The 26,388-nt window shown below is 44.2% G+C and overlaps 1 protein-coding gene across 2 annotated transcripts in view; it reads right to left on the reverse strand.

Annotated features, from left to right (window-relative positions):
* Positions 1–26,388, reverse strand: part of RUVBL1 (RuvB like AAA ATPase 1) — a 44,964-nt gene that overhangs the window by 14,145 nt on the left and 4,431 nt on the right. Inside the window, exons 2-8 of one of the 2 annotated variants that reach the window (XM_053600194.1) lie at positions 25,749–25,835; positions 16,507–16,639; positions 9,279–9,430; positions 5,693–5,782; positions 4,759–4,908; positions 3,021–3,084; positions 1,532–1,730 (exon numbers count right to left, since the gene is read on the reverse strand). In XM_053600194.1, the coding sequence (XP_053456169.1) occupies positions 1,532–1,730; positions 3,021–3,084; positions 4,759–4,908; positions 5,693–5,782; positions 9,279–9,430; positions 16,507–16,639; positions 25,749–25,835 (875 nt within the window). The remainder of the gene's footprint in view (positions 1–1,531; positions 1,731–3,020; positions 3,085–4,758; positions 4,909–5,692; positions 5,783–9,278; positions 9,431–16,506; positions 16,640–25,748; positions 25,836–26,388) is intronic. The other variant, XM_053600195.1, reaches the window with a different exon arrangement.

Genomic DNA, 26,388 nt, shown 5'->3' on the forward strand with positions numbered 1-26,388 from the left:
TCCTGAGCAAGAGTGAGACCCTATGGGGAGCGGGCTGTGGGCAGCAGGGCCCCCACAGCATGGGAAATGCTCAGGGAGCGACCCCCAACCATGCTCCTCTTCTAACAACATTGTTTCCACCTGCCAAAAGTCACAGAGCCCATGCATACTTTCCTCGTTATCAGCCAGCACACAGTTTTTCCTCTTTAAGGTTGATCTCTACCTCGTGTGTTAAGATTTATGCAACCTTGTTAAGATACCGTGTAAATAAAGCTGTTTCTACGGTTCAGGGGCAGGCTGCAGTCGTCAGCTGTGTCAGCCCTCCCAATGCCATCCTATCTCTTGTTGCATGTGTGTCTTGGTCCTGTGGTGTGTCTGTCTTCTTCATTTCCCACCTTTCCACTCATGTCAACTCTCCCCCCTCACACCAGGTTGTGAGAGGTCCCTCTCTCGCACAGGTACGCAACAAGACCCCATCTCTGAAAACAGCTGGGCGTTATGGTGGGTGCCTGTAGTCCCAGCTACTTGGGAGGCTATGGCAAGAGGATCCCTTGAGCCCAGGAGTTTGACATTGCTGTGAGCTATGATGCCATCGCACTCTACTGAGGGTGACAAAATGAGACTCAAAAAAAAAAAAAACCTGGGCTAGGTAGGGTTCCAGCCACATGCACCAGGTGGGTTTGAACCCAGCCAGTGCCTGCTAAAGCAAAAAAATACCTGGGCGTTGTGGCAGGCACCTGTAGTCCCAGCTACCTGGGAGGCTGAGGCAAGAGAATCACTGAAGACCAAGAGTGTGAGGTTGCTGTGAGCTGTGACACCACGGCACTGTATGGAGGGTGACATAATGAGACTCTTTGAAAAAAACAACAACCTGGGAACAGTGACACTGGGCTTGAGAGATGGTGGCATATCCTCTAGGGCTCATGACCCTCAAGAGTGCTTAAGAGAAAAGGGAACCCCAGCAAAGTCTCTCTCCAGCTCTGGGCCCAACTAGGGCTGAGTGCCATATGAGCGTTCACCGGCCAACTGTCAACACGTGCCCCTTACAAAAGCAGGCCTAGGGATGGAAAGCAGGGTGAACAATGGGAAGGTATCAATGTCAGTGAGAGTGGGTTTCAGATGGAAAGAAATCATTGGGTTTTTTTACTGGCTTTGTTACGTGTATCACAAAGAGCTGGATTCCGATCCTGCCTTTCTGAGGGCCCGATGAGGATGCCATTTAGGTTACTCATTTGAAAAATGAAGCCAAGAATCCCTGCCAGAGCACATAAGACTAAAGCGGTTACATAAGTAATGTCATCTACTGTCAACCCTTACCTCTGCATACTCCAAGGAGACCTTCACACTCAGTGACAAGGCAGCTGCTGCCTTTGGTGACTGTGAGGAAATGAAGCTGAAGATAAGCCACTTTGGACATGTTTATCCTCAAAATCAACATGACCTCCCTTTGTCCCCACCTAACTCATGATGTCACCAGTTTAGAGAAATCCTGAGGAACAAATGAGCCCAGGTGAAGATAGGAAAACCTCACGGCTGGCAGGCAGCCACCTACCTGATGACACAGTTGCCACGGTTGGATGCAAAGATGACGATGGGGGCAATAGAAGATTCCAGAGCCCGGTGCAGGTAGGTGAAGCACTCGATGTCCAGCATGTGGACCTCATCAACAAACAGCACACCTGGGACCAGCTCAGCAATGCCCTGGTCGATGTACTTGTTCACCACCTTGTTAATCTCCCCTCGCAGTTTGTCTAGGAGAAGGCGAGGATTGGCAAGCAAGGTCAGCACCAAGGCCAGGGAGACTGTCACGCTTTCTCTTCTCCGCATGTGCAACTCAACCCAAATCCAAGCTTGGAGCCTTGTTTTCCTACTAGCTATGTGACCCCAGGCAGGACATGTCCCACCCCAGGCTTCAGTGTCATTATCTGAACACATCTAGTCACCTCTAAAGGTCAGAAAATCTGCCCTGAAGATGTGTTTGGTTAAATTTGTAAAAGGCTGTCTGTACCAGAGTTCGTCAGGGGAATGCCCACAGCAGGCTATCCTCCAGCACCCAACCTAGCTCCTGGTCTGACCTGGGAGGTACTGAGCTGGGAAGCCCTGGGTGAAATAAGTATTCGTATGCAAATCTTCCTGCTCTGCATTTGGTAAATGACCCTTTCTTTTGGTCTTGTACCACAATGCTTAGGTTAATTAACTTTCAATCAAGTGCCTGGACTAAAAATATAGTGCATTTAGAATCCTCTCTGAGCAAAAACCTACAAGGAATAAACAGCTCTGAAGAAAGGCTCAGTCTCAGTGCTCCTAAAGGGATGAGTCTCTCAAAAGTTACACAACCCATCCAAGATCACAGAGCTCATTCTCCAAGCCAGCTCCTGTGCCATCATCAGGAGGCACTGCTCACAAACAGCAGTGAGGTCTGAGCAGCGTCTCCCACCAGAGCATCAGCAGGCTGTCCTAGGAGGGTGCAGGCATTAAAAGATGGCAACTGCTCTTGACAACTCTTAATAGGAAAGGCTCAGGTTGCTCCCCTGACTAAAACTTTAAAAATAACATTGTTTAACTAACATTTCAAAATGATAAAGCTATAGGGGTAATTAGAAAAGAGGGCTGAAAAAGTTAGGAAGACAAGCAGGGTAAAATAAAGGCTCCTGTAAAGTAGCACCATGTCCCCCGCAGAGCTCTGGGAGGTGCCCAGGAAGCCAGGCAGGGTGATCCATGGAGGTGCCCTGTGCTCTGCAGGGGAGAAGGGTGGCACCGCCGAGGCAGCAGAGCTGCCCTGCAGAGCTGGGGGACACAAATCCACATTTCTGGGACCTTAAAGGGGCCAGAAACAGTGACTGCCGTCGGGTCAGAGCACACGCACTGTGCTGTATGGCTGTCCAAACCCAGCGAGACACTGAGGAGAGAGTCAAGCTCCATTCCAAGGCCCTTCCTCAGGTTGGGAGATGTACTCCTAAAAACCTGAAAACTTTCTCAGAATCCTGCCCCTTCCCCCTCCCACCACTGCTCCTCAATCACAGGCCTTGCTGTTCTCTTACCTGTGATTTCTGTCTTCTTCGGCTTCATTAACTGGCCCATCATGGACAGGATGTCTTGTCCCCCCTGCATAAGGGAAGACTTACAGAATCAGTACTGCTTTTTAAGGGAGCTGCGAAAGTCCCCTGCATCCTCCTGGCCCCTCATGTTGACTCGATGTGGGGTTCTGAGGTGTAAACACTCTAACACACACCCCCGGAAAGCCTGAGAAACTTCTAAACACAGGAATCCTTAGTTTCCCCTGACGTAAGAATCGTGTGGGGCCTGCCCTAGCCACCTCCTCCAGCACCGTCCCTTCCCAACCCTTACTCTTTAGTTTGACACACAGGACGTGAACCCCTCCCCAGGCACTCCAAGCTCTTCTATGTCCTTTCAAGTACTCCATTCCATCTGCCAGGAATGCCCATCTCTTTCCTGGGAAGATCCCAGTCATTTACATTCAGGTCAAATACTCCCTATAGGGCCACTGACTCCAACTAGGTTCATGACTCCCTCCCAGTGGTCCTTTGGGGACAAACAAGCTATCAGAGTGAGTGTAAAGACATCACCATAATTATGTTCCTAAGTCTCCATGTGCCATTAGATTTGGCCACCAGGTCACATAAGCCGAGTGCTTGACCAGGAGCTGTCAGTCTAGGGAGCTGGTCCCTGTAGAAGGGCTGACTCCGTCACAGGCTTACCACTCACCTGCATGCTCCGGCCAACTCCCATCAGGGCAGTCAGCAAGAGGAAGAGGCCAGTGTTCTGTCATCTACTCAGCTTTTAGTAACCACCTTTTAATTACAAGGCCCTAAGACACAAAGGTGCCCACTAAATGAGCAGCTAAAGGCAGCACGTTTCCTAAGGGCTTACAACATTTGATCTTCAAATCAGCCCTGCCAGCTAGGAAGAAACTCAAAATCAGAGAGCCCCAAATCACAAAAAACCTGGAGACCCAAGTGACACCATCACGAAACTAGTGAGGGATAGAGCAGCACAGTTCCTGACTTCCAACTCCCAGCCCAGTACTCCTCTCAGGTCAAAGGTCCCAGAAAGACAATTTGGGGACAGCCATTCCACCCACCAAAGGGACCTGTGGGCCCAAGAGTCTTCAGCAATCTCTTAACCAAAGCTCCAAGGAACAAAACACCCAAAGATCAAATTTTAAGACAGAAAACCCATTATTCCCTGCTAGGGAAGAGGCTTCTCTTTTAAGATAAAGATGACACCAAACTGAACGACCAGCAGCAGGGAATAGTTGTATTTTGTTTCTTTTAATCAGACATTTCCCAGAAATGTCATCAAGTGATAACATACTTGTCTACATTTTATTAGTCAAGACATCTGCATGAGGAACAGACAACAGTTTCAGCTCAAAGGTAAACACTGGGGGTTTTGGCTCCCTGAAATACTGTAAAGGACTCACAGAACACCCCTGCTCTCCTGCCATTAACACCCGAAGAATCCCAGGCCTGAGCCCACTGCTGGAGAGAAGCCACAGAGGACGCTGGCTAGCTGGGGGCCCAGGCTCCCCTCGGCTGGGATACCAAACAATAGACATGAAATCATCTGTGACTGAGCATTTGAATCAGAACAAAGGAGTCCCTCGCAGCTCATGTCCATGTTAATTGCTGAACATTACGAAAAGAAAAAGCTGGCTGCCTCAAGCAGCAGCAGCAAGACTCTGACAATTCATTCCCAGAGATGCGTGCACTTACAAAAGGGCTAGTGTGCCCAGTCAGCCAGGCACCGAGGCAGTACCTGGGGCCGTGCGTTAGCCACATCCAAGTCATGCAAGGTCACATCCTGGATGATTTCTTTCTTTTTGTGCACATCCCCCTTTGGCAAGGGGACATACTCCTCGGCTTCAAGGTCGAATTCTGTGGCATAGGTATCACACCTGCCCTGCCTCTGCAAAAAGAAACATGAGTGCCTGGTGGGTTTTCACTGCCAAGTCCCCAAATGGCAAAGTGCTAAGTGAGATAAAGGTCTCAGTTCCCAATTGAGGGCCCAACAGCCTACTTGACAAACTCCAAATATGCCCCACTCCCCCGCTGCCAAGAAAAGGAAGCTATCTGTTCATCGCTGGGCTCCAAAAACCTGGTTGAAAAACATCTGATACTTTCTCCAAATTTCTTTTTTCCCCTCTCTTTCTTTTAACTGTATGCAATTCCCGATAAAGGGCAAATCCAGCAGATTAACTGGAGACGGAGGGAGCTGTTCAGACTCTTTTGTAGGTAGGTGATTTATTGTATGATATGAAGTATTATGCTCATCCATTAAACAGCGAGGAACACTGTACAGGACACTGAAAATCAGATATAAAAAGAATGCCAGCTAATGCAGCACTCCTTCCCACATGCATATATCTTGGGAAGAAAATACCAAAGAGATAAAGGAAGATTAAATACACTGCACATTTCAATTTGAAAATGACTAAGGTTGTTTTGCTTTCTCACCCTATACCCCCCTCTAAACAGGTTTTAGTATTTTTCTAACAGACTGTTTTAATCATGAGAAGGTTAAAGAAGGAAGATAAAGGGAAAGTGAACTTTATTATACATAAAGGGACGACTTCTGATCTTTTAACAGCATCATACCGGACACCAGCCTCCCTCCCTACATACCCCACACCCTTGTCACCTATGGCCAACACATCAGGGACAACGCTTTGTCCAAGGATGGCTTTACTTACCTTCACAGCCCCACTGTTGGCTTCAATGTAAATTACATCTCCAGCCTCTACTCGCTCTTTCTGCAAACTTTCAAAAATGCTGGGATCCAGCTAAAAAAAAAAAGTGAATCAGAGAACTGAAATACATATTCTGTTTCTTTCTGACACCCGTAAGGTACCTTCCCATAAGAGATCTGAGGTACCTAATAATTGCATGGAGAGAGCCATGCGTGTGCTTGACGTGTGTGGGCACACGTGTGGATTAGGCCATGGGCAGCATAAATGTGTGAGCACAATATGAGAGCCTGACTTGATGGGGGTGGGGGGTTAAGCATACCAAAGGAAGAGCAGGAAGGCCAGGGAGACTCATGTCCATGTGACCAGCAAGAAAGCAGGGCCCAGGGGACACTTAATCTCCTCCTTCCCTGGACTCCATAGCTCGTAAACAGGCAGCAGAGTTTTTAAAAGTATGGATGTGGTTGCCTTGAGATGGAGCCCACACTGTCCATGGGACCACAGGCCCTAACACCCCCCATGAGATCACTATCTGCTTAGTTCCTTCACTCTCCTCACCTGGGGGTGGGGGTGGAGCCTTCTGCAACTGAAACACTTGCTAACACCTGTTTACCAATCTCAGGGTGGTATTTTGCAGAGCCTCTGATTGTGGACAAGGTTCTCAGAGACTGTCCATCATCCGCATAACAGTGCCCAGATGCAATCACAGGGTGTGAAATTCAAAGGGAAACATCTACCAGGACCTTTCTCAAGATCTGTGACTCCGATCCCCAAAGGCTGCCAGCTTCTATCTCCAGGAAAGGAAATGAGCACGTTTGAGGAACTGTTACTATTTTCCAAATCATCCAGATTCAGGGTGCTCTCAGTAATTAATAATCCAGGACAGTGTCCCTTGTAAGGATGCAGCATTTAGACACAAGTTGCCCCAGGTTAACTTCAAGGACAGCTAAATTATATATTGTGGTTGTGGTAGAAAAAACTTGGGCTTTGTCGCAAACAAAAGTAAAAACTCAGGGCTTGGTGAAAGAAGTCAGATACAGAAAACATATATCCTATGTTACATTTATATGAAACACCCCCCAAAAAGCAAATCAATAGAAGCAAAAATAGATTAGGGGTTGCCCAGGGCTGTGGGTGGGAAAGGGGAGTGACTATAAATGAGCATGAGGTTTCTTTCTAGGGTAATACCGATGCTCTAAAATTAGATTGTGCTGATGCTTGTACAACTGTGTAAATACATTAAAATTCCTTTAATTGTACCTTTAAAATGGACATATTTTATTTAAAATTCTACCTTAATTAAGCTGTTAAAACCACCACAGCAGCACCAAACCTAGGACTTTGACTCTCACCAGGTGGGCGGGGACTGATGCCTGTAGCACTGCTGAGCACGATTTACACTGTTGTGTAAACCCCCAAGGCAGGGCCTGGCAGGGGGAGGTGAGGATTACTAACCCTGTCCTCCTTGCTAGGCCTCATAAGCCTTCATCATATGTAAATACCCATCAAGGATTTGAATTTTTTCTATCCAAATGTCTCCTACATATGCTAAAAGTATCTACAAGTACAATATTCATTTTTAAAGAAAAATTTCATCTCTTTTATGCTATCTTTTTTTTTTTTTGAAGTTTTTGGCTGGGGCCAGGTTTGAACCCGCCACCTTCAGTATATGGGGCTGGCACCCTACTCCTCCTTTGAGCCCCAGGCGCCGCCCTTATGCTACCTTCTTAAAGAAACTACACAAAGCAGTCTTATGAACAGCTGGAATTTAAACTGCATGCCTTGTTTATCTATCCTACTTTGGAGAATATACTTTTTTTTTGCCTTAAGCATGTTTATACCAATTTCCCAAATGAACTGAAGATGTAATTACTGGAAAGGTGGGAAAGCCTACTAAGAAATCTAATTAATTCAGAATGGACATGATGAGGGGTAGGTATAAAAGATCTTTGGAGAGGCAAGCTCCTGAGATGGAAGCCCTGTTAGGAAAAAGAAAAATGGCCCCTTGAAGAAGTGACATTTTTATGATCTCCATAAAGCAGTGACCAAGAAACAACCCTACAGAACAAACCATAAAATTGTAGAATGCAGCAAAGATGGAGAAATTATATGATTGGTATACCACAGTTTATAGTTGAGAAAACTGAGGCCCAGAAAGCTCAACTGACTTCCAAAGGTCATACAGCAAGTTGGAGGGGAGACAGCATAGTGGTTAGGACTCTGAGAATCAGCTCTACCACTTAACTAGCTGTGTGATCCTAGGATAACTTTTAACCTCCTCATGAAGCTCAGTTCCTTTACTTGTAAAATGAAGGATCATACACACACCCATAAAGCTGTAAGGGATAAGAAAGGAACTGTTGGTTGAAGCACTTAGCTCAGGGCCTGGCACATACAATAAATGAGAGCTATAATACTAATAGTATTAATTAATAATAATAACTAGGTGCAGCCTACAATGTGGATCACCCCATTTCTCTATGGAAAGGCTTTCATCACAATATTAACAGCTACCACTCATTAGGTAACTAGACACAACACCCAAAGCTACCAGTTTCACGTATAACTCTGAGAGTTACATTAACTGTGAGAGCTACACAGTTATTATTCCCACTGAACAGATAAACCACTGCTCAGAGATTAAGTCACTGCCTCATGTCACACAGCTGTAAGTAGCAGAGCCAGGGTTCCCTTTAGGACTTTGACTTCAAAATTCATGCTATTCCCTTAGGCACCCTGCTGCCTGAACCTAAATGTTTAAAGGACAGATGGCTGAGGACAGTCTTTGAGGACTTTACAGCGTCACCACTATGACCTCTCCCCAAAACCCTGGCCCTGACATCAGGAACTGCAGTCAGGATTCTGCATTTGGCCCCCAGCAAGTCCATCCATCAACTGCTGTACAACTCTTAGGAGATTAATGCTACCTCTTTCTGAGAACACTTGCACTGATAACTGGAAAAATTAATGCCCACACTCAGAGACAGGCTCAGGGCCTCTGACATTTGATCATAATATGGGACGTGGGGTGGCAGAAGCAGTTTCTTGACTTAACCGCACAGCTCATGTTTTTTTTTTTTTTCTTTTTTTTTTGTAGAGACAGAGTCTCACTTTATCACCCTCGGTAGAGTGCCGTGGCCTCACCCAGCTCACAGCAACCTCCAACTCCTGGGCTGAAGCGATTCTCTTGCCTCAGCCTCCCAAGTAGCTGGGACTACAGGCACCCGCCACAACGCCCAGCTATTTTTTGGTTTGTAGTTCAGCCGGGCCGGGTTTGAACCTGCCACCCTCGGTATATGGGGCCGGTGCCTTACCAATTGAGCCACAGGCGCCGCCCACAGCTCATGTTTTAACATACACAATTTCCTAAAAGTAAATAAGTAAAGCAGGAGCTATCTGCATTGATCCTGGTAGGGACACCCCATACTAGGATACTGTGCGCTTTATAGACACGATATCCTCAAACAGTCCTATGAGGCATCGCCCCAGTGCACAGGTGAAGAAACTAAGGTGCGGAGAGGTTACAGCACCTGCAAAAGCCACACGGCACTAGGAGAAATCAGGAGGAAAGAGCCCACAAACACATACTCACTTTCAACTGTTTGGTTCCTTTGGCTGTTTTGAGTCCTATGATCACGTGGCTAATCGTTTTGCCATAACCCCCCATGGGGTTCTCTGTCTCACATGGAGTTAGCTCTGTGACTTCACCTTCATAAACTTCCTTGGTCTCCTTTATCCGCAGTCCTAAAAAGCATGGCAGATGGGCCACAGTGAGAAGCACAATCCTCTCTCTCACAACCTGTCCCACACCCTTTAATATCCTTGCTAGCCCACAACTTCCATGTTATAAGAACTTACAAGTCAACTTAATGTACATTCAAGGATGTCATCATGGGTAAAAGCAACACAAATACTTAAATGTAACCCGGAGGTACTATTAGGAAGTACAGAAAAAGGTTTATATTTCAACTTTTTTGTTGTTGTTTTAAGACAGAGTCTCTCTCTGTTGCCCCATGCCATCAGCCAAGCTCATAGCAACCTCAACTTCCTGGGCTTAGGCGATCCTCCTGCCTCAGCCTCCCAAGTAGCTGAGACTACAGGTTCCCGCCACTGTGCCCAGCTAGTTTTTCTATTTTTAGTAGAGACAGGGTCTCACTCTTGCTCAGGCTGGTCTTAAACTCCTAACCTCAAGCAACCTTCCTGCCTTGGCCTCCTGGAGTGCTGGGACTACAGGTGTGAACCACTGCACCTGGCCTGTATTTCAACTTTTTGAAGGGACTTTCTTGGTTTAAATCCAGAATTAGACTAGATTTCTCTAGAATTAAACTAGAATTCTCAAAATTGCTTGACATCTGCTGTACTTCCAAGAGAGTGAAATTTAGCCTTAGCCTAAACCACACCATTCTACTCCACTAGAGCAGTGGCCACAAGAACTCTTGGAACCTGTTTGCTATGTTTTTGCTTCTCCAAGAAATTTTAAAACCAGTGGAGTAACTCACTATATACCTCTGACACTGTCCAGCCTGAGCAAGGCATGCTGTAATTAAGTGTCTGTACCACCAGCAGGTGCTCCCTGACTGCACCACGTGTTACAGCCCTCTGGCTGACCCGAACTGCACACGCCAAGAAGAAACACCCAGTTATTGTACACTATTTGCAATGAGTTATTCTATGATTGTTTGGAGCCCACAACAATGGAACCAATTTCTCCAAAGCACCTTATGTTAGAACGTTGCAAATGAAGGTAAATTTCTCTCAGTTCTAAACATCACTCACATTAGCTGTTCATTAAATGTTTGTTGAGTATCCAAGAAGTATCGTCAAATTAACTTTTAGAACATGATCGCTGTGCCTTTCTATACACTGTTTCTGCTTCCTGAAGCACTCTTTTTGACCTAGGCAACTCCTTGCAGACTCAGTTTAAAACTCATGCCCTCTAGAAAGCTCCCCTGACACATTTCTCTCCCTCATCCCCCAACCGCCTCCCTGAGTGCATCACTAGCACGTGGCAGTGCTGGACCTTGTGGGCCTGCCCAGCGCTCTGCAGACTGTCCACTCCTGAGCTGCGGGGCCAGCACATCTCAGGCACACAAGGATGAGTGAAGTCACTTAAGGGTGACTACGCGGGCCATCTAACACCCGAGACATGTGTCTGACATAATACAAGTCAATATAAGCGTGTCTCTGCCCTGCCGGGTGAGGGGAGTGTGGAGTAGTGAGCAGAGGGGCAGAAGGCACTTCTGGAGTTTTAATCGGGTCTGTTTCTTGACACAGAGTGCACTCACTTTCTGAAAACTCATCAAGCTGTCCATTTATGATTTATGCTCTTTTATGTATATACATTACACATCAGTAACACTTTATATTACATTAAAATTAGAAATAAGAAAAATTAAGAAAAAATTTACATTTACATTAAAATAAGAAAAAAAGAAATAGAGTTTTCCTAACAAAGCAACAATAATCATTAATAACTGAAGGTTTTTTTAAACAAGAAGATAAATGCACATCACAGATCACAGCCTGTCTGAAAACACACATCACGCATCTCCCTCACGCACACTCTCTCTCTCTCTCTCTCTGTAATTCCCAGTCTGCGTCAAGACATACAAATGGGTTTCTTTTGGTCTCTAAGCTATAAATAAGTTAACTGTTTAATCTGTTTTCATAGGATTCTAGAAACAGTAACAAGAAAGCCATTCTAAGTCACTGTGCCTGCTCTCAATTCGAAGGCACGGAGGAGGCGCTCCTGAGTCACACTGCTAGATCTGTACACGAGGGGGTCCATGCCCAGCACAGCCGGGAGACCACAGCAATAGGAATAAACTATACGCTGACAGCGGTGGCCTCTTCGCCTGCACGTACGCCGTGCTATCTGATCTACAGAGGGCTCTCCCACCACGGTCCCTCACTTGATCCTCACTCATGGACAGGGAGGGCAACAGGAGGTGCTGTCACTCACTTCACTTAGCCCCACAGACCAGCAGGGTGACTAGTCTTCACCCCCATTTTACAGAAGGGAGCTCAGCTTCAGAAAGTGAACCAACCAGTCCTTCCTCCCCTAGGACAGACCCAGGATGAAATCCAAGTCTCTGGCTCTGGGACCAGTTTCTTCCTACCACACTGCAGGGCCACACTCCCTGGCAACCTTCTCTACCATACAGACTAAGTCTCCCTTATTTGAAATGATGGGTCCAGAAGTTTTTCAGATTTTGGAACATTTGCATATACACAATGAGGTATCTTGTGAATGGACCCAATTCTAAACAAGAAATGAACGTATTTTTCATATACACCTTATACACACATAGCCCAAAGGTAATTTTATACAGTATTTTTCTGTGCACTTGAAATAAAGTTTGTGTACAATGAGCCATTGGGAAACAAAAATGTCACTATCTCGGTCACTCACGTGGTATCATGTTGGTACTCAAAAAGTTTTGGATTTTGGAGCACTTCAAAGTTTGTATTTTCAGATTGGGAATGCTCCATCTGCACTTGCTCTGTCTTTTTCCCCATTCCAGTTAACACGTGCCCACTCACTTCATTATTCCCTTTCTGCCAGACCTTAGGTATGACTCTAGTCTCCATCTATTTTATATTTTGTCCAAACAAAAAAAAAATAGAGGGAAATGTAAAGGAACCCACAGATTAAAAAGACATAAGTTACACATCAATCAATCTATTACATACACCCTTATTTGTACCCTGATTCAATTAAGACTATAAATATATATTATGATACGTATGAGACAACTGGAAATCTGAGAACTAGAAATTTGAAGATATTAGGGAATTATTGTTTATTTATGTCCTTATTTTTCAAAGACACATACTGAAATATTTATGGATAAAATATCTATAAAGAAGAAAGCAGGTTTGGCCAGGCACAGTGGCTCACACCTATAATCCCAGCACTCTGGGAGGCCGAGGCAGTGGATCACCTGGGCTCACAGGTTTGAGACCAGTCTGAGCAAGAGCAAGACCCCCATCTCTAAAAATAGCCAGGCATGGTGGCGGCCGACTAGAGTCCCAGCTACCTGGGAGGCTAAGGCAAGAAAATCTCTTGAGCCCAAGAGTCTGAGGTTGCTGTGAGCTATGACACCACAGCACTCTACCAAGGGTGACAAAGTGAGACTCAGTCTCAAAAAAAAAAAACAACAACAAAAAAGAGAGAAAGCAGGTCTGCAATTTGCTTCAAAATAATTTTGGAGGGAAAAGATGGGGGCTATTTATCAATCAAGATTAACCATGAGTTGAAACTGATAATAGGGATATGAAAAAGGGTCATCATATCACTTGATAACTTTTGTTCATTTAAAATTTTCCATAATAGAAGTTCAAAAAAGAAAAAGCAATGAAATCCTAGTCTGCAATCTCAAGAATTACTAAAATTAAAAAGAATAACAATACCAAGAGTTGATGAAGCAATTGAACAAGGAAGGTTTATACACTGCTCATGGGAGTGAGCAAATGTATCTTATGATGCTAGAATTTAATTCCTAGCCATATACCTAATAGGAATGGATGTATATGTACACTAAGTGACACAGACAGCAATGGTCACAGCAGCATTGTTTGCAGTTGCCAAACACTGGAGAAACTCCAATGTGTGTCAGGAATGGAAGAAAGAGTTCAATTGTGGTATGCCCATACATGGAACACCACACACCAATGAAAAAGAATTATGGCTACATGCAACTGCCTTATAAACAGAATGTTACCAGAAAGAAAGCAAACAAAGCAAAGTTTACTGCATGGTTACATTTATTTGAAGTCCAAAAACAAGTACAACTATAGTATACTGCTAGAAACCAAGCCCAACATTAACCTGGGGTGGGAAGGACAGCAACGGTAGTAGACAAAGGACAGGTACTTTGAGGTACTGACAGTGTTTTCTTTTTTGACTGGGTGTTGGTTTCATGGGTTTTCACTTTACCATAATCCACCAAGCTGTATACATTTATATTCTGTGCACTTTTCTGTATATATGCACAAAATTACCAAGCTGATTTAAAAAGAAACATTTCAGTAAACAATACTAGTGAGACCTGGTGAAGGAATAATATTGACAGCTGAGGTTCCTTCTGAACTTCTGCTGGAGTCTACAGTCATGGTTCTCAACGTTTACACCAGGAGTGTCCAACTCCTGACTTGCAGGCCCTGTGCTGATTTTGTGAGGACTTCTTTTGTTTATCTGTGGTGTCAGATATTGCAAAAAGTACGCACAGAACTTTTTTTTTTGCTCACCAGCTTTTGTTAGTATTTGTGTATTTAACGTGTGGCCCAAGACAACTCTTACTTTTCCAACATGTGGCAGAGGATGCCCCTGCATTAGACTCACCTGAGAGGTTTCTATAATTGCTTGAGCCCTGGCTGCACCCAAATCACTTGTCTCCAAATCTCAGGGGATGGGGCATGGCCATTGTTATTAGTTTAAAGCTACCCAGATGATCCCAAAGTACAGCCACTTACCTAAAGAATAAATGGAGACAACTACACCTCATGGCAGGAAACCCTGATTTGGTGTCCACATCATCAAGCTGCTTGTGCTCTGATACAGAAAGATCCCAACAGCACAAAGAAACACTGCCTATGGGGTCAGGCTTTCTCAATATTTGCCCACTTTTAAATGTGGTCATCTTATCATTGGTTGGATGCTTTCTTTACCCAAGAAACCCAATCGGCACAAAGACTCTCAGATATTAAAGTTAAGGCAAAGTTGTACTGCACCTTCATTCTATCTAAGGGCCTATAAATGGAAGTTTGGAATAGCTCCAAGAGAGAGAACATATTTCATTTTTGCCTTACCAAATTCTTAGTTCCTAAACATCAAGACAAAAGTTTTCCCAACAACATGAATACAACAGAAGATTGTGACCAAGTTTGACTTTTTAATCAAATCTTTTATATCCCACAGAGATAAATTCCTTCAAATGGAATGCTTGCTATACTTACTTACTGTTAGAAGACTGTGACATGAAATTCCTTAAGGAGAGGAAGAAAGACATTCCCGTCTCTCACTAGTCCCCATATTTGTTTAGAAGTTGCTCTGTGCTGACAGGCAGACAGGGGATGTGGTTGACAGACAATGAAACCGGCTGTTAGCCAGGAAAGGGGCTGAGCTGGCACTATCTCTGGCAACGACAACACAAATGACACAGGTTTCATCTGCTGGCTCAGGTTTCCAAATCCCTGACAGGGACCTTCATCACGTCAAGGAAATAGCACAGACTCCTTGCTTTTTATTTCTGGTCAGCTCACGGCTTCCTCCCCACCCCCTCTGCCAACTTCACAGGAATTCAAAATCAGAGGAAGATGGGCAGGGTTCCTTTTTGAAGATAGGCAGTGGTCTGCCTTTTTGTTCTCTGGTAGGATCAAGAAATTTCTCCTTAGCTTGCAGCCATCAAAAGAATTGCACTGTCTCCTCCCCTCAAAAAGGGGAAATCAGAAAACAGATGCCAAGGTAATTTATCTCTATTTTTTCAGCTTTTAAAACACTGAAGTTACCTTTAAGCAATAAAAACACATACACCCATGAGAAGGCCAATTTTGTCAGATTTTGTCAATGTCAGAAAAACATTTTTTTTTTGTAGAGACAGAGTCTCACTTTATGGCCTTTGGTAGAGTGCCGTGGCCTCACCCAGCTCACAGCAACCTCCAACTCCTGGGCCCGAGCAATTCTCTTGCCTCAGCCTCCCGAGTAGCTGGGACTACAGGCGCCCGCCACAACGCCCAGCTACTTTTTGGTTGCAGTTTTGGCCGGGGCCGGGTTTGAACCCACCACCCTCGGTATATGGGGCCGGCGCCCCACCGACTGAGCCACAGGCGCCGCCCCAGAAAAACATTTTTAAATAAATCGAAAAAAAAATTTTTTTTTGAGGCTCAGTGCCTGTAGCTCAGCAGTTAGGGCACCAGCCACATACAGAGCTGCAGGTTCGAATCCAGCCCAGGCCTACCAAACAACAATGACAACCACAACCAAAAAATAGCCAGGTGTTGTGGCGAGTGCCTATAGTCCCAGCTACTCTGGAAGCCAAAGCAAGAGAATCACTTAAGCCCAAGAATTAGAGGTTGCTGTGAGCTATGCTGCCATGGCACTCTACCCAGGGTGATAAGAGTGAGACTCAGTCTACGCCCAGTCTATCATTATTTTTTAGAGACAGGGTCTTGCTGCATTGCCCAGGGTGGTCTCAAATTCCTGGACTCAGCTGGGTGTTGTGGCTCACCCATGTAATCCTAGCACTCTGGGAGGCTGAGATGGGTGGATTGCTTGAGCTCATAAGTTTGACGCCAGCCAGAGCAAAAGCAAGAACCCATCTCTAAAAAAAAGCCAGGCCTTGTGGCAAGCACCTGTAATTCCAGCTACTCACGAGACTGAGGCAAGAGGATTGCCTGAGCCCAGGAGTTAGAGGCTGCTATGAGCTATGACATCCTGGCACTCTACCAGGAGTGACAGAGTGAGACTCTATCTCAAAAAATAAACAAATAAAATAAAAGCAAAATAAGACTGGCAAGAAAATAGGATTTTTTTTCCCCAAGAAGTCACTTTATAGCCACATCTGTTTTGTTACATGAAAAACCTCGGACCCAAAGCTAGGGTTCACATTTGCTCTGATTGCTAAAGCACTTCAATTAGGAAAACTTAGTTTTTGTTTTGTTTTGTTTGCAAAGATAATGCCAATGGTGCCTCTCCCCCCCCCCAAAAAAAATAGCAGTGCAACAGATAATAAGTCCCACCAAATATAAGTCACAACAAAGAGGTTTCAGTGACCTGGGCAGGTGAAACCAACTCCTCCCACAAACATGGTACCACTCACCAATGGCCCTGCGGAAGTTCTCCATCAGCACCTCAGTCTTCTTGATCTCTGTTGAATAAACTTCACTGCCCACCATTGGGCAGAAAGGAACCTTACTGCCTAGTTCCTGGGCAATAGCCAGAGCGAGAGCTGTCTACAGAAGAAAATAACAGAAATGCATTTGTTTTATAGTCTTGAAATTGTAACAATCCAGAAACATAGGGAAGGGGGTTTGGGTGCTCCCACTTAATGAGTACAATGTAAGGGGATGTGGCACACCTTTGGGTGTGGGACACAAGTGTAAGAGGGACTCTGCCTAACTAATGCAAGTGTTGAGACCTAATTGTACCCTCACAACCTGTAATAAACAATAAAAAAAGGTAACCATTTTCAAATTACAGCTTTACATAATCAAATACATATATCCGGCTTGATTTAGGACTGCAAATAAGACTTTCATGAGTTAAAAATGCCAATCATGAATTATTTCGTATCAAGAATTTATGTCATTTTCTATTTGTTATGCATATTAGTAAAAATAAAAAATTAAAACCAATACTAAAAAAAATTTCAGAAACGTATGCTATAAAAAAATAACCAGAAATGACTATCTAGTTTACTTTTAAAGTTTTGACATGTTTCACACAATAAATGTTTGATGACTTTCGTGGACAATTTATATCATAAATGACATCTTGAATCACCCCCATTTTTATAAGTCATCATTCATAGATTCACATGTACCCAACTCAGGCCCAGCTCTGGTGCTTCATGTGACCTCACACTCACCCTGTGAAGTAGACAATTCTATTCTCCCCAGTTGGCAATGAGGAAACTGAGACAGAGAGATTAAATAACACATCTTAGGTACTACCATCTAGAAAATGGCAGGGCAGAGATTTAAAGTCTAGCAACAGGGTTCTCACAATTACAGCAGTCATCCCTCAGTATCCACGGGGGATTGGATATAAAACTCTGCAAACATTCCAGTCCTTCATCTAAAATGGTAAATGTATTTACATGTAACCTATGGGCATCCTCTTGTATACGTTAATTCATCTCCAGATTACTTATGATACCTAATGCAACATAAACACTCTATAAATAATTGTTATACTGTATTTTGTGGGGGACAGGGCTAGAGTGCAGTGCTGTCATCATAGCTCACTGCAACCTCAAGCTCCTTGGCTCAAGCAATCCTCCTGCCTCAGCCTCACGAGCAGCTGGGACTAAAGGTACCCACAACCACGCCTGGCTAATTTTTCTGTTTTTTGTAGAGATGAAGTCTAGCTATGAAGCTCAGGCTGGTTTCAAATTCCTGGCCTCAAGTAATCCTCTGCCTTGGCCTCCCAAAGTGCTAGCATTATAGGCATTAGCAACCATGCTTGGCTTACATGTATTTTTTTAAAAAAAGTAAAAAATAATTACTTTATTTATTTTTTGGAGACAGAGTCTCATTATGTCGCCCTCTGTAGAGTGCCGTGGCGTCACAACTCACAACAACCTCAAACTCTTAGGCTTAAGCGATTCTCTTGCCTCAGCCTCCCGAGTAGCTGGGATTACAGGCGCCTGCCACAACGCCCGGCTATTTTTTTGTTGCACTTGTCGTTGTTGTTTGGCAGGCCCGGGCTGAGTTCAAACCCGCAAGCCTTGGTATATGTGGCTGGCACCCTACTCACTGATCTATGGGCACCAAGCCGATAATTTGTATTATATTTTATAGATGTATTTTGGGGGTTTTTTCCTGAAATATTTTTGATCTGCAGTTGGTAGAATCTGTACATGTGGAACCCACGGATACAGAGGACTGACAGAATAGCCTTTCAGTACTATTACCTCAATGTCAAAACAGAGTTCTGATCTAAGTACTCAGAACATCACCACTGGATCTTTGAGATATTGCCTTTTGACTTTACAAATACAAGAAAAACACTAATCTATTAGCCCATCGCAAATCAATGAATGAATTAACTGATGTTTACTTTATGTTAAGTGGTCCCACTAAGAGGGAAGAAGAATGATACATTAGGTAGGATTGTGAAGCAATGAGTTGGTCTTAACAAGTTATACTTGAACATGAACTGCTATAAAAAACAAATTGATTTTAGGTAAGATAACTACAAAGGCAGACGCCAAATAGAACCAAACTTAACAGATGTTAAAAAAAGGCTCGACACCCATAGGACAATGGTTATGGCGCTGGCCACATACACTGAGACTGCCAGGTTCAAACCCAGCCCCGGCCTGCCAAACAACAACGAAAACTACAACAAAAAAATAGCCGGGCGTTGTGGCAGATGCCTGTAGTCCCAGCTACTTGGGAGGCTGAGGCAAGAGAATAGCTTAAGCCCAAGAGTTGGAGGCTGCTGTGCTGTGAGCTGTGACACCACAGCACTCTACTGAGGGTGATACAGTGAGATTCTATCTCAAAAAAAAAAAAAGAAAGAAAATGCTTTAAACTTGCTACAGAACTGAGAAATGTCATGGCCTTTGAATGCCATCCTCATCTTTTCCTCAACTCAGAAACGAGAGCGTAAATAAGGTCACTGCCAGGGTATGCGGGCTAAGAAAACAAGATCGCTACTGAAGAACAAAATGAAACTCTGAGACAGTATTTTTAAATTGATAGTAAAGTTTCCTCTCAGATTTTCTTTTCTTTGCCAGTTTAGTAGCAGTTTTAGAATTTGGCAGAGAATTAGTATACAGCACAATGCAAAAAGCATAAGCCTAGGGGCAGAAACTGTGTTTGACTCCTATTCTTCCACTAATTTTCAGTGTGACCTTGAGCACCCAGGACATGTCTGGTGCCCAATTTCCTCAACTGCCAAATCAAAGATTTAAAGTGCTGTGTTAGATCTCAGGTAACAAACTCGTTATCTACACACTGTTTCTGCTTGGCCTAATGGTCTCATGGTCACCGTTAGCAAGAAGGAGCATCTGGGGCTCACCGCAGTGGCCCTGCAGGACACCAGTCTGCGCCACTCATCCTCACTGCCTGTCTCATTAGGCATCTGAGTTTGTGAGCCTGAGGCCGACATCTCTAAAACTGATATTCGTAAAGCAGAGAAGAAAATCTCTGGACCATGATAGGGCACCACCAGAGCAGAAGACACCAGGACTCCCCACTGGGGGCCACAGGTGGCTATGCCTACTTCTCTCCACACCCAGCCACCTCTCCTGTCCCCCCACTTTCTTTTCCCTGTATCTCTGCAGGCCTCAATTCCCCACCCTCAGTTTGAACTTCAAAGACAATTTCTATATCCTATACCATGGCATCCTCCCTTCTTCTACCTAATACAGAAGATGATTAATATACTTTCCCTTAAAATATGACAAATACTTGGTTAAGAAATGCTTCACATGTGCCTACTCTCCTCCATTTAAAGGCCCCCAGGAGGAAGGCACACGACACGGCTACTCTATCTGCACCTACCACATAACGCTCTGTAGCTCTTACTGAATCCTCCCAGTTAGGCCACAAATTTGATAATCTACTTTGTGTGTTACAGATTAAGAAACTGAAACTCGGGCGGCGCCTGTGGCTCAGTCGGTAAGGCGCCGGCCCCATATACCGAGGGTGGCGGGTTCAAGCCCGGCCCTGGCTGAACTGCAACCAAGAAATGGCTGGGCGTTGTGGCGGGCACCTGTAGTCCCAGCTACTCGGGAGGCTGAGGCAAGAGAATCGCTTGAGCCCAGGAGTTGAAGGTTGCTGTGAGCTGTGTGATGCCACAGCACTCAACGGAGGGCCATAAAGTGACACTCTGTCTCTACAAAACAAACAAAAAAAAGAAACTGAAACTCTAAAGTTACCAATTCACCCAAATTAACCCAGACAGTTATCCCAGTCTCCAAAGCCATTATTTGATAATCTACTTTGTATGTGATAGATTAGAAACTAAAACTTTAAAGTTACCAATTCACCCAATTAACCCAGTTACCCCAGTCTCCAAAGCCATTATTTCTTTGTATTCACACATGTAAGTGATAAGTATCTCACAAAAAAAAAGAGACTGTTGCCAAAAGAAGGTTGAGGAAACCTATGCTATTTTCATTCTCATCTGAGCATCTCCTTTTTCAAACCCAAACACAAGGCTCCATTCCTAACAGTGTTAGGTGAACTTGCACTTGCATCTCTGAAGTAAGCCCAGTATTCCTGCCTGAACTCGGGAGGCTTACCAACACACTGCAGAGCAGGAGTTACCGCTTGCCCTCACGCTCTGGACAAACTTACAAGGGGTGATAACACAGTGCTGAACACTTCTGACACTTCCTGGGAGGAAAATGGCACAGTATCACAAAAAAGTGAAAGACTTATGCTTCCAGCAACATGGCATGCTAGATCCACTAAAAGCCCCTCGTGTTACAAATGCCTAGAAAATAAATAATAACAACAACAAATCCAGACCAGTAAACTACTATTGCCTTGAAAGTTCAGAGAGTGTTAACCAGAAAGCTCAGCAAGACAGAAACCTCTTAATAAAAACAGGCCCCTGGGGGCGGCGCCTGTGGCTCAAGGAGTAGGGCGCCGGTCTCATGTGCCGGAGGTGGCGGGTTCAAACCCAGCCCTGGCCAAAAACCACAAAAAAAAAAAAAAATACAGGCCCCTGAAGGGCCCCCACTACGTTAGGTCAGTAGAAAAGATAGGCCATTAAAAAATACACACGGCACAAGCTGTGAACCTGTTGGACCCGTCTTGGCTCCAGGTGCAGAAAAAGTCTCCCTAGAATGACTCTCAAACAGATTTAGGGTTGGACCTCACATTTCCTCGAGGTCCAGAAGTTCCTATCAAGTGTCCCTAGATTGACAGCACAGCAGAGCCCTGCACAAATCCCTGGGGAAGCACCTGGTCCTCACTTTAGGGGATTAAGGAAGTCTCACAGATTTGACCAGTCAAGCACAAGTGCACAAACAAAATAAATATAGAATACAACATAAATGTCTGCAAAAAAAGAAGAATCTTGATTTGATCACTACACATTATATACTGGTATCAAAATACCACATGTACCCCCCAGATATGAACAACTATTACACCTCAATTGAAAAGGAAGAAAGAATTGTTGCCTGGGTGCGGTGGCTCACACCTGTAATCTTCACACTCCGGGAGTGTGAAGTGGAAGGATCCCTTGAGTTTAGGAGTTCAAGCCTGGCCTGAGCAAAAGCAAGACTCCATCTCTACTAAAAATAGAAACTATTAGCTGGGCATCATGGCAGCTGCCTGTAGTCCCAGCTGCTTGAGAAACTGAGGCAGGAGGATCAGTTGAGCCCAAGCGTTTGAGGTGAACCATGATGCCATAGCACTCTAGCTTGGGCAATAGAGTGAGACTCTGTCTCCAAAAAAAGGGAAGGAATTGTTTCCTAAACAAGTAACAGATGCTGTTAAAAAAACTGGCCAGATTTAAAAAAAAAAAAAAAGAATTTGGGAGGGGGGTATTTCTTTACCAAAAAAAGGCAAGCTAATATAGAAGAAAATGACAGATCTAGAAAAATCACCATTTTACAGCCACCCCATGGATAACTGACAAGGCAATGACCATCCATTAAGGCTAAACCCACAGAGTAAAAAGATGCTTACATCTCCAAGTGTCATCTCTCAGATGACTGAGCAGTTACAAAAGGAACCCTTAATTCTGCAGTGCGACTTGATAGCAGCCTCCTGCTGTGGTGCAGTGGGAAGGATATAACAGCACCCCCATTCTCCTTCCTTGCCTAAGCATTTAACATTTCACGTACAAACAAGCAGGTAAGTGCCCAGTTGTAGAACATTCTACATAAAAACTGTCCTGGAAGCTTCAAAAATGCCAGGGTCAGCCAGTGCAGTGCCGCACACCTATAGTCCCAGCACCTTGGGAGGTGGAGGCAGGAGGGCTGCTTGAGCTCAGGAATTGGAAACACAGTAAGACCCTGTCTCTACAAAACGGCACGGTGGCGTGCACCTGTAGTACCAGCTACTCGGTAGGCTATGGCAGGATTTCTTGAGCTCAGCAGTTTGAGGTTGCAGTGAACTATGGCTGCCACACTGTATTCTGGCCCAGGTGACAGAGCAAGACCCTGTCTCAAGAAAAAGAAAAGTCAGTGTCCTAAAACAAAAAAAATGCTGGGGAGGGTAACTTGTGGACAAAAAGAGACTAAAGAGGTATTATAACAATGAATGCAACAGATATTTTTAATTATATTCTGAAGTATAAAATATTTTTAAAAAACAGTCAAAAACTGGAACGTGGAGATTTTTTTTAATTCTAATTATCTTTATTTTCTTATTACAAAAATCTAACTTTGTTATCTTTGAAAACACATGAGTTAACTTATCATAAAATGGTCTGAAGTGACGGCCCTACAGCAGTTGCTATATAGTTGCTTGCTCACTCCTTTCTTTGCATGTTCCTCCTGGGCTCCTCAGACATCACTCTTTCCCTGGCTCTGCTCCTAATTATTTTTAAAGTTTATTTATTTATTTTTATTTTTGGCCAGAGCTGGGTTTGAACCCACCACCTCTGGCATATGGGGCCAGCGCCCTACTACTCCTTTGAGCTATAGGCGCTGCCCCAGTTTATTTATTTTTTTAATTGACAAGTAAAAATTGTGAGAAATTTTATTTTTTTGAGACAGTCTCACTATGTTGCCCTCAGTAGAGTGCCGTTGCGTCACAGCTCACAGCAACCTCAAATTCTTGAGCTCAAGCGATTCTCTTGCCTCAGCCTCCCCTGTAACTGGGACTACAGGCACACGCCACAACATCCAGCTATTTTTCTGTTTGTTTGTTTAGCAGGCTCAGGCTGGGTTTGAACCCGGCAGCCCTGGTGCATATGGCCAGCACCCTAATTGCTGAGCTCCGAGTGCTGAGCCTGTGAGAAATTTTAATGTAACTATACATTAACTAATATTGTAGCAACATTAAATTTGGTGAGTGCTCATATAGGATGTCCTTATAAGTTACTTTCAAATGGTTCAGAAATAAGATAGAGAAAAAGCATTAGTCACAGTTAGTTATCTACGTGTAGGATGTAGAGGGGCTCAACATGCTACTCTTTCAACTCCTTTTTTTTTTAGACAGAGTCTCACTATGTCGCCCTGGATTGAGTGCTGTGGCTTCAGAGCTCACAGCAACCTCAAACTCATGGGTTGTAATGACAACTACAACCAAAAAATAGCCAGGCGTTGTGGCAGGCACCTGTAGTCCCAGCTACTTGGGAGGCTGAGGCAAGAGAATTGCTTAAGCCCAAGAGTTTGAGGTTGCTGTGAGCTGTGATGCCACAGTACTCTGCCCAGGGCAACATAGTAAGACTCTGTCTTAAAAAAAAAAAAAAAAAGAAAAGAAAACTATGGCCTTTCTGACACCAGTTAATATAAGATACATCGGCAGTACATTGAGCTCCACAGAGACAGCGCCAGGGCAAGTGAGAGCCAGATGGGCACTGGGTAACTCTGTGCCTCATTGAGGAAAAATAACTAAACATGGGCAAAAGAGATCCTAAGAAGTTGAGAGGCAAAATGTCATTATAGGCATTCTTTGTGCAAACTTGTCGGGAGGAGCACAAGAAGCAGCACCCAGATGCTTCAGTCAACTTCTCAGAGTTTTCTAGGAAGTGCTCAGAAAGGCGGAAGACCATGTCTGCTAAAGAGAAAGGAAAATTTGAAGATATGGCAGAGGCGGACAAGGCCCGTTATGAAAGAGACATGAAAACCTATATCCCTCCTAAAGGGGAAACAAAGAAGAAGTTCAAGGATCCCAGTGCACTCAAGAGGCCTCCTTCGGCCTTTTTCTTGTTCTGTTCTGAGTATCACCCAAAAATCAAAGGAGAACATCCTGGCCTGTCCATTGGTGATGTTGCAAAGAAGCTGGGGGAGATGTGGAATAACACTGCTGTGGATGACAAGCAGCCTGATGAAAAGAAGGCTGCAAAGCTGAGGGAAAAGTACGAAAAGGATATTGCTGCAGACCGAGCTAAAGGAAAGCCTGATACAGAGAAAAAGGGAGTCATCAAGGCTGAAAAAAGCAAGAAAAAGAAGGAAGAGGGGCGGCGCCTGTGGCTCAAGGAGTAGGGCGCCGGTCCCATATGCCGGAGGTGGCGGGTTCAAACCCAGCCCCGGCCAAAAAAAAAAAAAAGAAAAAGAAGGAAGAGGAGGAAGATGCAGAGGAGGAGGAGGAAGATGATGATGAATAAGCTGGTTCTAGCGAAGTTTTTTTTCCTTGTCTATTAAGCATTTAACCCCCTGTACACAACTCACTCCTTTTAAAGAAAAAAATTGAAATGCAAAAAATATATATATATAAGATACATCATCAATTCAATAATATAATTTCAAAGTTATAATTAAAGTCATTATCTTATAACTGATCAGTGTAACAACTGCCTGCAATAGGTAGGGTGTGTATTTTTTTGCTTCAGAAAGCTTAAGGGACCTGCCTCAGTTCTCAGAGAGAAGTAAGAGCAGAGCTGGAATTTAAAGCCCATTTCTTTACACACAAAAACCCAGGCTCCTATTCTCCTGGACCAAATGGCCCTTTTGAAGAACAAGCAAGGCTCAGATTGAGAACTATCACGAGTTTCAAGTATCTGGCCACTGTCCTCACAAATCCCAACAAGCAATACGGTGTCCTCTCCCTGGAGGGCCCTTATCTTTCCTGCAAAGCTCAGTCTTCTCCCAGCTCTGAAGGGAAATGTCAAGTTTCAACTCTTCCAGCTTTACCAGCCAGCAGTGCTACCCCTGACTGAATTCTATCTGCATTCACCATGAGTCAATGCCTCAAAGCTTAGAGTTCACCTGAGTCATCTTGTGCTGTCCTGGTTTCCTTTCTGCCCTGGAGACTATAAGCCCCTCGAAGATAAAAAAAAAATCATGTCTCTAATTCCTTTTTTCTTTTTTTTCCATTTCTTACATAGTCAATATAGTGATAGGTAAAGGCAGCATTTGGGAAACTTGATGACTCACTCCTCTTCAAGTAAGATGTCACTCAGATTTTTATGAAGCCCTAGGCAAACAGAAATGTATTTCTAAAGCAAAGGAGACTTGAAAGAGATAAAGACCAAATTTTAGAGTCAGGAGACCCTCTGAGGACACCATTCTCTCTACTCTGGAGGTAGGCCAGGATAATTTGAATTTCAGAAGCATGGATTTTTGATATGCAATTTTATTACTGCACATTACTTTTAAAAAGATACATATAACCAATTTAGCTAAACAAAGACTAGTTAAGACATGAATTCAATTTGGCTTAGACATTAGGATCATTCTCTTGGGTAGATTAAAAAAAAGAGTACCTTGCCAGTTCCAGGAGGTCCTGCCAACAAGACAGCTCTTCCAGCCATTTTCTTGCTTTTGATTAATTCTACTATGACGCCACATGCCTACACACCACAATGGAAAGAAATAATAAATATGTATTAAAATGTTTCATGGGGGAAAAAAATTCCAGTCCCTGGTCCACACAATCCAAATAACACTGCAGGCACTGTTCTAGATGGGGAGAGTCAAACCACACAGAAAAGCCTTGTAACTCATAAAACTTTCATTCTAGTGGGGCGAGACAAAAACAAAAACACTGCACAAGATCACTACTATCAAGGAAAAGGTTTATGAGGGAGTGGCTAGAGTGATCCACGAAGGTCCTTCAGATGACACTAGGTTTGATATGTGACGCTCTGAGCAGGGCAGGAGTTCCAGGCAAAAGAAACAGCAAATTGAGAATAAACAAAGCAGGAATGAGCTTAGCATGTCCAAAGTACAAACAGGCTGCAGTGACCAAAGTATAGTGAAAAAGAGGACGGTAAGATGAGGACGAAAAGGGAGGCAGGGACCACGTCACAGAAAAAGAACCTACAGTCTGTGGTAAAGTTTGGGTTTTATTCTACGTGTAATGGGAGGCCCATCAAAAGGTCTTAACTAATGTGTCCTGTGAAG

The sequence above is a fragment of the Nycticebus coucang genome, chromosome 8 (assembly GCF_027406575.1).
Source record: "Nycticebus coucang isolate mNycCou1 chromosome 8, mNycCou1.pri, whole genome shotgun sequence".
Lineage (NCBI taxonomy): Eukaryota > Metazoa > Chordata > Mammalia > Primates > Lorisidae > Nycticebus > Nycticebus coucang.